At 42.7% G+C, this 13,184-nt stretch overlaps 1 protein-coding gene across 21 annotated transcripts in view; it reads right to left on the minus strand.

Moving 5' to 3' along the window:
- Positions 1-13,184, minus strand: part of KIAA1217 (KIAA1217 ortholog) — a 366,730-nt gene that overhangs the window by 8,796 nt on the left and 344,750 nt on the right. For all 21 annotated transcript variants that reach the window (XM_048294948.1, XM_048294904.1, XM_048294930.1 and 18 more), the window contains 6 exons: positions 11,057-11,187; positions 10,671-10,818; positions 8,566-9,055; positions 7,567-7,747; positions 3,095-3,249; positions 2,341-2,487 (listed from right to left, as the gene is read on the minus strand). In XM_048294948.1, coding sequence (XP_048150905.1) covers positions 2,341-2,487; positions 3,095-3,249; positions 7,567-7,747; positions 8,566-9,055; positions 10,671-10,818; positions 11,057-11,187 — 1,252 coding nt within the window. The remainder of the gene's footprint in view (positions 1-2,340; positions 2,488-3,094; positions 3,250-7,566; positions 7,748-8,565; positions 9,056-10,670; positions 10,819-11,056; positions 11,188-13,184) is intronic.

Raw genomic sequence — 13,184 nt, forward strand, 5'->3', positions numbered from 1 at the left:
GAGTTTCTTCTGGTTTTCCATTACATCATATTTGTATGTGTTAATAGACCAGAATACCTAAGATGACATGAAACTAATAGAAAAAATAGTCTTGCTCCTCACAATACAGGATAGGGATTTTTCCCCAACGTACCCATTTGTGAGACCAGTGATGTGGATTTGAGTTAAGCATCCTCAAAGTCCTTCAGGCTTAAGTGTCAAAAAAGCTATGTCCCTTTCTTATTTTTTTTATCACCCATGCTCTGAAATATCTGTAACAGTCTCCAAATAGTTTGTGCTACAGCCACTGATTATTATGATGCCTTTTTCTGCTGCATTAAAAATCTTCACATTGTACTCAAGTTTCTTCTGAAAAGCTTCATATTCTTAACAGCCTTTTCAAATGGGAGACACATGGATACTTAGTCATGGATGCAGCAGCACAGTGTGGATCTCACTGATCCTGTACACAGAGATAAAAACACGCCACATTCACACATATACACCCAAAACAGACACAATTTTGTGGCAACAGCACTGACCTGGGAGCTCCTGTCAACTTGTTACTGCAACTCCTGTTTCTTTCCAAGACATGCAGTTGTGGCCTGGCCTATATGTTGTTGTTCTTCATGGGGACTTTTTAGTTCAGCAAAGCTTTATGACCATTAAGTGACTGCTATCATGTCTCTGCTTTCATACTCCACTGATCTGAATTAAGATGATTTACACAGTAAGGATTTTAAACATATTTCCAGGTTCTTGATGAAAATACAGAGAGACACTGGGCCTGCTGCTGCTCCCTATGAGACCTGTCTATAAACACCTGCGTCAAGGTCAGTGATTTCAAAATCAGACAGCTCTCAATTATGCTGTGATAGGGGGTCTTTTGGTATACTTGGAGGTGCCAGATTTTTATGAGAATGTTGTGTGATGTTTGATCAAATGCCTTTCTAGAATGTCTATAGGTATACCGTTCATTTCAAGCAGTCAAACCTATTACTTGATCAAAGAGTGTTGTTTGCTTTGATAGCTCTCTGTTCCATCACATGGTGCTCACTGGCATAACTGTTTATGTCTGTCCTTTAGTTATTCAATGACTGAATCTCATATCTCATTTTCCATCTTTCTTCCTATGACTGATATCAAACTAATGAGCCTGTAGTTCTTAGATGAGGCAATTTGCCCTTTCTAAAACATGGTACTCTGTTAAACTTCTAAAATATACCTGGTATTTGGTATTGGTTTAAAATTAGTACTGCTAGCCCCCAAAACTAGCATTTTAACACCCATTCCCTGTTGAGTAACCATGCCTATTTCTCCTCCTTAGCTTCTCTCAGCCTCCGTTTCCATATCTTCACCTCCACTTCACTGTCACCAGCTGCAAGGCAGAGGGTTGCTTTCCTAGAGACAGAGATGTCATGACAGCTTCCATGTCCTCAGCTCTCCTGTCCCGCTGGTCATCAGCACACGGAGGGGGGATAAGGGTAAACTGCTGCTCTCTCCTGCAAACCAGCACTGGTGGGTGAGAGCTGAGGGAAGGGGCAGGGTGCACCCATATCAGACAGAACAGTTACTGCTCAATGCCCATGTTTCCCGTGCTCCAAATGCTCCCTGTGCAGCACCAAGCCCACCTGCTGGCAGGTGGACAGCAGGGATCATCTCGTGTTGCAACAGTGCTCCAAAACACCAGAAGTTACAGCCAGTTAGGCTGATCCACACCTCCTTTCCTCATGTGGGCATGGAAGAGGACAGATGGTGCCCCTGGGAAGCTGGAGCTCACTGATGGTAGCTAGAACAGTTGGCATTTACTGCAGCATTTTCATCACCAAAGTGAACTGTCCTATGTGATGTCAAGTGAAGGACCAGCAAGAGAGCCCTTTTCTGTGCCACCGGCAGAGTGAGGTACCAGTTGCACCACAGGGATCAGGTAATGTGCTGATGTTCAAACACTGTGGGAAACTTTGGACCATAGCACAGCGCACCAGGAGCAGACCCAGTTACTCTCTGCTCCCACCAAAGTTAGCACAGATGATGGGCTCTCAGCACCTTGCCAGTCTGGTACTAGGTGAGCAACACTAAGCCAGGGACAACCACATTGAATGCACACCAACATTTAACTTGTCCCATCTGCTTGTGCAGGCTTCTCCAGTGGCAGCTACTGTGTTCTTGACCACTCAGCTCCAGACCTCTCAGAACAAAATTTGGGAGTACTTCCAAAAAGCGTACCACTCAGTGCAACACAGTGGTACCAGGTGAGGCTAGCAGACCTACTTTCCTTCATGTTCTGAGCTGGAAATTGCACTGAGGCCATAGAAGTGACGCTGGGCATAGGTGTCCTCATGTGCAACCCTAAAGGCATACCTGTAATTCTGCCATTATTTTATCTCCTTCCTCTTCCTCTTCATCTTTTGCAGCTGGTGCTACAGCGTGCCCTGTGCTCCAAGACAATGCCTGATCCTCTTTAGGGGCTTTGGATTGTGCTATTTGCCCAGCATCTTCACTGCATTCCTACAAGGGGACGAGAAAGCACAGACAGATAACACAAATGGACCCTCCTGATGCAAAGTAAACACCAAAAATTCAACACTACTGCAACTCCCCTCTTGCAAGGTCCCTCTTCCTGCTACTTCATCAGTTCAAAAGGCAACCAATATTGCTAATGTGATTATGTTCACAGATTAAAAAGCTTCCTAATTTGGACTTCCCTCCACTTCCTTCCCCAGAACAGATGGGGAAAACAAGCCCAAAGAAACTAATTTGCAACATTTCTGTAAAAACACCCTCAAATCTGACCTGATCTTCCCCATCTGTTTAAGGCATGCTCCTCTTTTTTTTTGATTTTTAATCTTCTTAACACTCTAAATGAAAGCAGACTGTGGCTTGCCTGTTGCATTGCTAGGAGATAAGAGCAGCAAGACTCCTGTAAACAGAACTGAACAAATCTGACTTGTTCATTTGGCCTAACAGAAGTGCATCCTGGTAAGCAGTTTCAGTAGCTTTCCAACACATAGCTCTGCCTCAACTTATTTTGTGGTTTATAGACCCAAGCCTGTGTCTTGTCTCTTTGCCAACCTCTCATCAGGAGTCTGAGTGCCTAGAGTATGAATCATCGAACCTTGACAGCAGCAGCCTCTTTTCTGGCTGTATAGATGACCTCTCCTGATCTCGTTGTGGTCAGTCCTGACCCTGGCAGGTAACTGCGCCGTGGAGGTGGAGGAGGTGGAGACTTGGTCAGCTTGTCATTATCCTGTTCTCCATCAGGAGCTTCTTCTGCAGGTAAGTAGAGCAGCACAAAGTAAGCATAGGTAAGGAGAGGAAAACAGTGTTTGCACACCTGCCTCAACTGGAAAGGAAAAAAATGTCTTAAAAGGTCCTGTTGCTGAATATATGAACAGAAACACATTTGGTACTCAAGTGTAACTACCTCTAACGAAAGCAAATAGCACTGCACTTGCACAGAGAAACCGGGTCACTTCACCCAGAAATTTTCAGCAAAACTCCTGTCCTCCAGGCCACTGTAGCTGAGTCTCAGCCATCAGGTGTACAAATGGGATAGCAGAGCACACATGTGTAAAGAAGCAGGTAAGATGCAAATTCTGGGTGCCCAGCTACAAACAGTGCCCCTCAGGCTCCTTTGAAAGCAAGGCCACTGACACGGATGCAAGTGAGACACCAGCCTGGAGGCTTCTCACTGTTCTCAGCAATTCTGAAGCAACCAGCACACGTTTCTGCTCTGCCTGGGAGGTGCTGCTGGCAAGGTGCAAGGAGCTGGAGTTCTGTCCATCTCACAGCTGAACACAACTAGCTAACATTCCAGGAATGCACAGTTTTGCCTTTGAATTATCATATAAGAGCCCTATATTTCACTGACTCAAGAAGATTCAAATACCAAATGCAAAGGCTGACCAGAATCAGCCCTTGCTTTCTGAGGAGAGTCTTCCTAGAGAAGACCAGTTTCTCAAACTGGCATTGCCCCAAGGATGCTTTCCCACCAGCTGCCACTTCCTCCTCCCCACTGTCCCTGGACAGCATTACTTCTGGAAGTAGCATTACCCTGCTCATGACCTGGCCCTGTGTGTTTCTGGTTAAAGGCTAAGCATCATAAATATGGCAACAGCCACTATTTTCACACTGCTGTTTACAGTGTTTGTTTTCAAGAGCAAAAGAACGACCTTTCTGCAGCTACTCACTGTTACATAAACAGCTGGAATAAATATAATCCAGAAAGATAAAACATTCTGCTTTTGGGATTACTCAGCTGTTTAGGGCTAAGTGTTCCCTCTGGGAAAATTACTGCATAACTGCCCACTCCTGGGGCTCTGTCAGGCTCCTCCAATGCTCCAGCTGGCCCTGGGCACTGGATGGAGCCCTTGTCTAACCCGGGCTCATCCTTGTTTCCTTCTTAGCTCAAATGTTCTTTGAAACTGCTTAAGCTTAAAGAAATATTCACTTGTATTATCTCCCTCCCTGGTTATCTGGCACTCATTTGCAGGACTGCAAGAAGAGTGAATTTCCAGATGCACTTGACATTAGACCTCTTCTTTGGTCAATACACACCACTCAGTTTTTAATTACATCAGATGTACTTCTGCTGTAAAATCAGAGTAATTCTCCAAGATGGTGTTTAGCAGACTATGATGTAGGGCCTTTGTAAATCCCTACTCCTTTTAATAGGCACAACCTATTACCCTCAAACTGGTGACTCTGACTCTGACTACAAGAATTCCAAGTTTTTCTCCCACTTAATGAGAGCAAGGTTGAATGAGAGGCATGGAAGGCACAAAGAAAACATGATTCCTACCATCTCATTCACATCTCTGAGACATTCATCCATCTCCATCTTCAAAATGGGAGATAAAAAGGAGGAACACAGGCAAGAAATATTGTCTCTGAGTGTGGAAGGTGCACTGGTTATCGAAGGCTAATCCCTCTGGCATTCCTTAGCTGGAGTCATTAAGGAGAGGTTGTGATGGAGTTTGCTCATGGTCAGTGCAGTGACTTTAGGCTAGTCATAAAACTTCAAAGCTGGATTTCTATTTTATTTACTAAACAATTATATTTTCCCAATATAAATGGGAAGGAAAAAAAAACTTTGGAAGAAAAAAAATGTGGGGAAGATCTTAATCTATTATTTTTTTCCTTCTGGCATATTTAGAGAGGGAGGAGTAAATAAGCAAGTTTAACTCACTAAGCCTGAGACTTCCCATGAACAAACCCTACACATTATGGAACCTTCTTTGGTGCCAAAGGGCTCAGCACATCTGTGAACAAAATGTGAGTTGTTTGTCGCCAGTTGTTTGACTAAACTGCAGCATTTTTCAACAGGCAGATGGACTGGAATTAATTGCTCCCACCATACAGACTTCTACTTGTACCAAAATAAATCCAAAAGGTTTCAAAATTAGAATGCCTGCCTTGAGGCAGTCTCTGCAGTCAGACAAACTCTTTTTAATGGAAGCTACTGATCACTCATCACTTGCAAAAATCAGGGCATTCTCACATATGAAGGCACAAAGAGAGATGAAGGAGACCAATTTCTAAAGTACATGCTAGAAACAATCCCCAAATTTTTCACTGAACAATCTTGATACAAATATGAGTTAAGAGTCAAAACATTGAAGAAATATTTACAGAGTCATCGAAAGACAGTATAAAGTGTGTAATTTTATTTTGCTTTGTGGTTTGCAGAGAAATAAAAATAGTTTCTTCACTGGGAGAGGTTCTTTGTGGAGAATGGATGAGACAACACAATCTGGCAACATGGCCTATCTGGGGACTGCAGATGAGCCAACAGAGGGCTCTGCTAATTTATGGCCAAATTTTTAAATGAATTTTATTGATAGATAGGTGGTCTGTCTTTTCTTATGTTGCTCAGTTTTCAAGTCTACAGCAGACTGGTACTGAACTTTTCATCCTCAGCCATAAAAGAGCTGAGTGGTACGTGAGATATTTAATTAGATATTGAGGAAAAGTTCTGCTGTTCCTGTATTTATGTTACTATTGCAGGATTCATTATGCACAACAGAAGGCAAATGTCTCAATCTCATCAAATTTATTCTTAAATCTGCTGGTTGCACACTGTGCAAAATTGTATTCCAGAAGTGGATTAGTTAACTAGGCGACTTACAAAACTTCTCAGTTACTGTTCTGTGCACTTTTTAAGATGTCACAGCTCACTGCACCCATATGGTACTTATTTTCACTGGCTTCTTCTATTTATGCCACACATTATACAAGCTAATTGTGTTGATAGCCAGTAATCTCACTGAACGGTGCCAGAATTCTAAAATTATTTTATGAGGTTCAACAGAATTTATTTTCAACATGTATGTTGCAAAACATCCAAGAAGGCAAAACTTGGCAGTGTCAAAGGTACACCCAGAACAAAATGCTGGATCTGAAAACATTCCTCCCAATTTTTATATGAATTTGTCTACACAACCCCTAGGGCATTATTTTTCAGCTTTTTACCACGTTGGCATGCCAACACCTTGAGTGCAGCATGCAGCTCTGACCTCCACAGCTCCAGAAGGACACAGTGGAGTTAAACAAGGGTAACTGAATCTAGCCTGGGGACGAAGCAGCTGGCCTGCATGAAGGGACCAGAAAGGCTGCAAGTTCACAGTTTGAAGTGTGGGGCAGGCTGAGAGCTCCAGGATATTATAAAGGTTTATCCGCTGCCTTCATGATTTTATAAAGGAAATGAAGAGCTGTTTGCCAAATGGCAGAATATTAGAACTATGGGGAACTCAGTGAAGCTGGTATGGTATCAGTTTAAAAGAGATGAAGGAAAGGTCCTTCACAAGATGGGAGCTTGCTGCCACAGCAAGGGGATGCAAATTGTATAAGCCAAGTAAAGAGGAAATACTGGATAAAAGTTCCATAATGGATACGGAAAGGAGATCGGGATATTCCCTTTAAAATCATGGGGGGGGGGCTGGAAGACTACCAGCAGACTGCAGGAGGCAGCCAGATTCTGTGCTCCCCACACACAGCGTCTCCAATTGCCTGCCAGAGACTGAGCCAGATGGACTCCTGCCTATGTAGCTGGGCAAGAATCTTACAGCTGATTCATGTTTGGCTAATGGGATAAATCCAAGGTTTGGCTGAGCCATCTTCTTTGCTCCTTGAATTTTGCATAAATTCAGACATGGATTTGTATGTTAAATTGTGAAAGAAATAGGACTGGAAGGACATCTTGCCATCTTGCTACCACAAAGTAGCTCTACCTATGTAATTCCCGGTTAGTGCTAGTCTAAGCCATTCTGTCCAGTAATGGGGATGTTGCATCCTCCTCACTGCCTCATGTAGCTTCAGTGCTTCACTTTCCTTATCTTTCTGAGGTTTTTTCCTAATGCCTAACCTGGATCTTACTGCTTGCAACTGCCAGCTTTTACTGCTGTTCTATCCACACCCAGCAAGTTATTCTTGCTTTTTAAAGCAGATTTTTGTGTATTCAGAGATTGTTTTGTCCTTCCTCATGATCATAGAAATCTATAAACTGAAAACATTCTAGAAATTAGGAAAAATAACCTCTCCTTTCCAGACATGCAATTCTTTAGCACCATTTACTCTCGCAAACCTTACCTGAGACTTCTAGTTTTTCTGCTGCATCCCCTTTAGGCAGGACTGCTGGCTGGGGAGGCATCTCCAGGTTAGGAATTGACTTCATTATATTGGCCTGGGCCTCTTCCAAGAGCTTTTCAAATTCCTTTCCATTATAGTGATCAAGGTTTTGTCTTTTCTCTTCCCACTTCTTTTCAGCTTTCTAGACAAAATCAGTAAAGCATCTATTTATTTTTCTGATTTCCATTGTGATCACTCGCTTAGAAATAAAATCCATCTGGAAACATTATAGGTCAGTATGGATAGATTCTTTCAGTTCTAGTCAGCAGCTAAAGGAAATACCTGAACAGTAACTGCACACTGTTCTGACTTCTATTGTGCTAGATTTGGCACAAACACATGGCAGACTGACAGTGACCACTGCTCACTAAAGGAACAAAGGCAAAATTTAAATCTGGGTCTCTGCCTTAGTACTATATCACACTGGTGATTAAAGTGCCTGTCTGTAATAGGACACAGCAGTTCACCTGTGGGTTTTCTCAATATCTCTGTGTGAAACCACTGGAGCTTCACACTCTTTCACTTTTACTTCTCCATAATAAGGGATATGGAGATTTAAAAAGTGAATGAAATCCACTGATGCAAGTGTTGCCAGAGAATTATATGCTGTTGGTCAAAAATAAGATATTTTAAAATTTCTAAAATAGAATTCTGATTTTTTTTTCAATAAAGATAATTTTAAAAGCACAGTTACTAATTTTGGTTACGTGTAATTTTTCCATTGCATTTAAAATCATAGAATAGTTTGGGTTGTAAGGGACCTTTAGAGGTCATCTAATCCAACCCTTCTGCAATGAGCAGGGACAAAATCAGAGGGTATCTTCAGAAGTACAGTGTAATTAGGGGTTAAGCACATAAATCCCCAGAATGCATTTGGAAAGTCCCACCTGCAGCCTCAAGAGTGAGGCTGGGAGCTCAGACCCAAAGAGAGGACAGCTGGTTGAGTAGAATACACCGTACCTCAATTGATACAGCTCGATTTCTGGTACTTGCACTGTGAATTTCCTCAATGAAAAGGCTTTGCATGGTGGTGCCATTGATAGAGACCTGTGGTGCTGGTGTGGCCTGTGTGGACTGGGATCCTGCTGTGGGCTCTGGTGGGGTGGCTGTGGGGTGACCAGCTGCCGGCACACCTTCGCTGTGACTGCCTGCAGTGGGTGAGCCCTGGGCATGGTTGACCAGGGCTGAGGAGTGCTGAGACTGATGGATGACAACAGGCGAGCTCTGCACGTGATGGACAGTCATTGTGGAGAAGGGGATGACTTCTGACTTGACTGATGACACCTGGGACTCGGATGGGATTGCTGTGAGGTTTTGCTGTGCATGTCCCTGGGTGGGCTTGCGCTCCTCTTGGCTTTTCAGAGTGTCAGCTGCAGTGGACTTTTCTGTAGCAGAGTATTGCACGGCTTGGGATGGATCCACACCCCTCAGCAGACCTTCTGTAACATGCCTGCCCAGTCAAATTGAACACAACAGCACATGGTTAGCACACAGGTCAGTCGTGAGCAATACATAACAATAAACTCTTGCAAAGAAAAAGCACCTACATCAAAACAATCAAAATGGTGGGTTTTTATTTCATGATGCTCTCAGCTGTATGATTTTATAGCTTTCTCTCAGTCAGGGGCTCAGAATTTTAAAGAGGCTACTTTAATTTCTAAAGTGTTTACAAACCTTCAGTGATGTGCTGGCAGTTTCTGACCAAACCATGAGTTACAGTGGGTTGACTTAAGAGCAAGAATGGAAATCAGTTGATTAAACTGTATACAATGTATCTAGCTAAACAAGATATTCCCGGACTATAAGCACAGAAAAGTGAAGCTACATATAATGAGAGGTAGCAGTCTGGCACATTGTCAAAACAGAGCCTTCAAATAAGGTTCTGTCTCAAATGATACTTCACAAAGATCTTTTCTGTCAAGAGTGTGGGCTAGGATGAGCTGAGGATGTAAAGAAGCAACTATTTCTGGCAGCTAGCTGTGAAATGTCTGAGCTTCTGAGTGTCGCAAGCCATCAAATGCCATCGGTTTTCCCATTATTGAAACAGACTTTACGAGGCTCAATATGCAATTTTGCTGCAAAAAATGACTTTTGGTAAAACTCTGGTATGCATAGCTTATTGTTCTATTTTTCTTTGCATGACAGGAAATAACTGTAGTAATTTTTAAGAGAAGGAACTAATGTGAAAGGATATAGATGTTTGCATGGAAAAATAAGTGATGGCTCTTAGAAAACCTGTTACATAAACCATTTTATCCATCTGCCAGTACTGCCAAATCCATTTTACATATGATCCAGGATATATTGAAACACTAGCCACCCTACATTCCTTAGAATAATGGTAGTGACAATAGGTCATGATTTACATTTTCTTGTAATTGAACTAAAATTGAGACCACCACCACTGACAGTTTTGACCAGGAATTAAATCCAATGCCCACTGAGTTATATAAATCAGCAATAATTTGCTGCTCGTATATTCTGACAATATATTCTGACATAGCTAAACACTGGCACTTAGTGGACGTAAGTTTTATCTAATATTTCACCTTTCTCTAATGCATCTTCCTTGCAAAGAAGAGAAAAAGAATTGGCATTAATTCAGAAGTGTATTCTTTCAGGAAAGTTTAGGATACCTTTATCCACTTAGACTCTTTCCCTATTTTTTTCTTACTGTTACATTATAAGAGATGAACCTTTCAGTGTCAGAGAATGTTTCTGCTAGCTTAAATTGCTGTAAATACCTAAAGTTAATTAGCTCAGACTGTTGCCACTGTAAGTTTTCTCATCCAGGTACTTCCCAAATATGGAAGTGCTAGCTTGAGAGGCATCTAGTCTCAATTGTAAGATCTCAGTGACTGAGGCTGTTGGTCAGAATGGACTCACTGCACAGAGCACTGGAAAGGCTAATCTGATTTCCCTTGAGAGGGCTCCAGGAATAACCTATAAACAAGCTGAATTTCTCAGACTTGCCAGGGGCGAGGAGGAGAAAACAAACCCAAAAGCTGTTCCAGCCCTGCTTGAGGAAATCCTTTAAGCTTGAAGAAAAAAGGAAAAAAAGTCACCTCCTGAGCATGGTAAGGACATCGGTCATGCTGCGCACACGTTTCAGCAGGCTGTCCAGCTTGTGTGGTTCTTCCTTTAGGAACCTCACAGCTTCTACCTCAATCCGCAGGATAGCACGCATTTTATTTTGCAGGGTTGGGAACTCTCCTGCAAAGAAAACAATTGTGAAGCTGAAGAGGAAATTATAAAAGCCCTGGGCAGTAGCAGACAATTGGGGGAATGTCAATTACTTGAATGTCTATCTGTCTCCAGGGGTCATGCAGTGAATTCCCTAATCCCAGCTTTAAATCTTTTTGGAAGTAGACGTTAATGCCTCCAGATCAAAGGCAAAACTGTTCTCTGTGGTTAAAAGAAAAGAAACAAAAGTAAAAAGGAAAGTACATACCTTTCAGGGTAGCAACAGCTTCTCCCACCTGACGCAAAAGAAAGGCTCCATCTTCAACATCTTTCAGTGTAACTGTCTTGCTGGAAGCAGCAGAGTCCTTCTTCAGGTCTTCAACAAATGTCTCCAGCTCACTGGCAAAAGAAATAACATGGACAGAAAATTTAAGCAGGACTTTCACATTGCAAGCAAATATATGTAAATGAACGGAGTAAACTAAACCATAAACGTCAAGTGGGGCACCTTTAAATCTGACACCACAGGCTGAACAAACCACAGGATACCAAGAGGGGAGGTGAAAATGCTGGACACTCACAGCATAAGAACAGGCTTGTAACTAGCTCAAGTCATTGCTTTCTGTGACAGGCTGCAGATGTGTAGAGCGTCTTGACCTCCAGGCAGCTGTGCTACAAAGGGCAGGTGGGGTGGTAAAACACACAGAACAGCCAGCAGCCCTCTGGGGATGCAAATGCTCCAAGGGTACAGAAACACTGTGCCACTATATCCAGTGCTGGTTTACACCTTGTGTTTTCTCATTGCTCATGACATGCCCAACAGTTAAGAACAACCCAAAAACTGGCACCAAAGGCCCTTTGACACAATCTTGTTTATCTGTTGGGCACTGCTAGGCAGGATACAGGATCCTGTTTCCATGAATAGCCAGACTGAAACAGCAAGTGTGCACTGTGTGCAGCTCCTGCTCAGTGCTTGGACGCAAGAATGAATCACTTTGGATGTTTTTCCAACCACTGCCATTCTGTGCTTCCTCCAGCTTCATCTGGTGCTTCCTTCTCACCTTTCCCAATATTTTTTCCAATCTTTCTGTACTTCATGGAAAATTTTTCAATACTTCAGACACATAAACTCTGTTTTCATTTGGGGAGGAGCCACTTCTTTCTATTAAAACTTGAGACAACATTGCTTTAGCTGAGGTTTCCATACAGATACATAAAATTTTCTCAAAAAAACCCCAACCCTGAGATGCCTTATGTGCAACTATACAAACACCCATGCAAATACGTTAGAAAGATCATCTCCTGAATATCTAAGAGAAATTCACTTCTATTAAGATATCAAATTTACTCACAGGAATATTCTAGGAAGCAGTTTAATTGCAGACAGAAAACAATGGAAACTCTGAACTGACAAATCAGTTACTTGTTTGAACCTAATCTTAGGCCTCATTTCTTGCATCCATCAGGGATCAGTTTTGCAACTGCTGTAAGAGAACCAAGGTACAAGATGATTGCCATGAAAGGGGTGGGAGAAGCCTGCCATCTGCACCATCTGCAAGTCTTGCATTTCCACTATTTCCCTGGCACTGCCACGCAAAGCCAGCCATTTCCCAGACCCATCCCAGTGACATGGGGAAAAAAAGCAGGTGGCGAGTAATGGGATAAAACTAAAGGAAATTCCTTACATCACTACTGTACATGTAGGTCAGTTTAGATCAGAAGCACAGTCCCACAGAACAATCCATGGCAATGCAATGATATTTCTCATACACAGAGAAACAGAAACAGGATCAGCATCTGAACATTAAGCATGCACAGCAAAGAGTTCATTTCAATCCAAAGACCAAGAAGTTTAGAAACTAAAACATTATTTTGAATTGAGAATCACAATTTGTGCCTGAACCGATCACAAACAAGTGGAGGTAAATGATCCCGGTCCCACTTTAAGAACACTTCTCCCAAAGGCTCTGCCTTCAGAAAGCCGGGGGAGTCCCAGTTCCCACTAGCACAAGCAGACTTGCAGGAAACAATCCATTGGACCACACGATGGCAGCAAGGGAACATTTCTAAGGGTATTTTTCCAGCGCAAGAGGCCGCTACAATGTAAATGCCTACTGTCTCTGGCTGCCTTTGCAATAAAGGGCACAGACACACTCTAGCAAGGACCTGGAAAAAGAATCTGGCCTTCTGTCGCTCATTATAACACAAAGGCTCCTGCTCTACAGCACGGGGCTCTGCAGTCATGCATCCTCCCTAGTCTTTATGCCCTGCTATTGGCACTGAGGCTAGGCAGTGCTGCTTCGGGGATCACAGGGTATCCCTCCTCCCTTTTGTAGGTCTGCACTGAAAAAGCGGCTTCTCAGATATTGGCATCTACCAGGCAACAAAAATATAAA

This window comes from Corvus hawaiiensis, chromosome 1, assembly GCF_020740725.1.
Source record: "Corvus hawaiiensis isolate bCorHaw1 chromosome 1, bCorHaw1.pri.cur, whole genome shotgun sequence".
Classification (NCBI taxonomy): domain Eukaryota; kingdom Metazoa; phylum Chordata; class Aves; order Passeriformes; family Corvidae; genus Corvus; species Corvus hawaiiensis.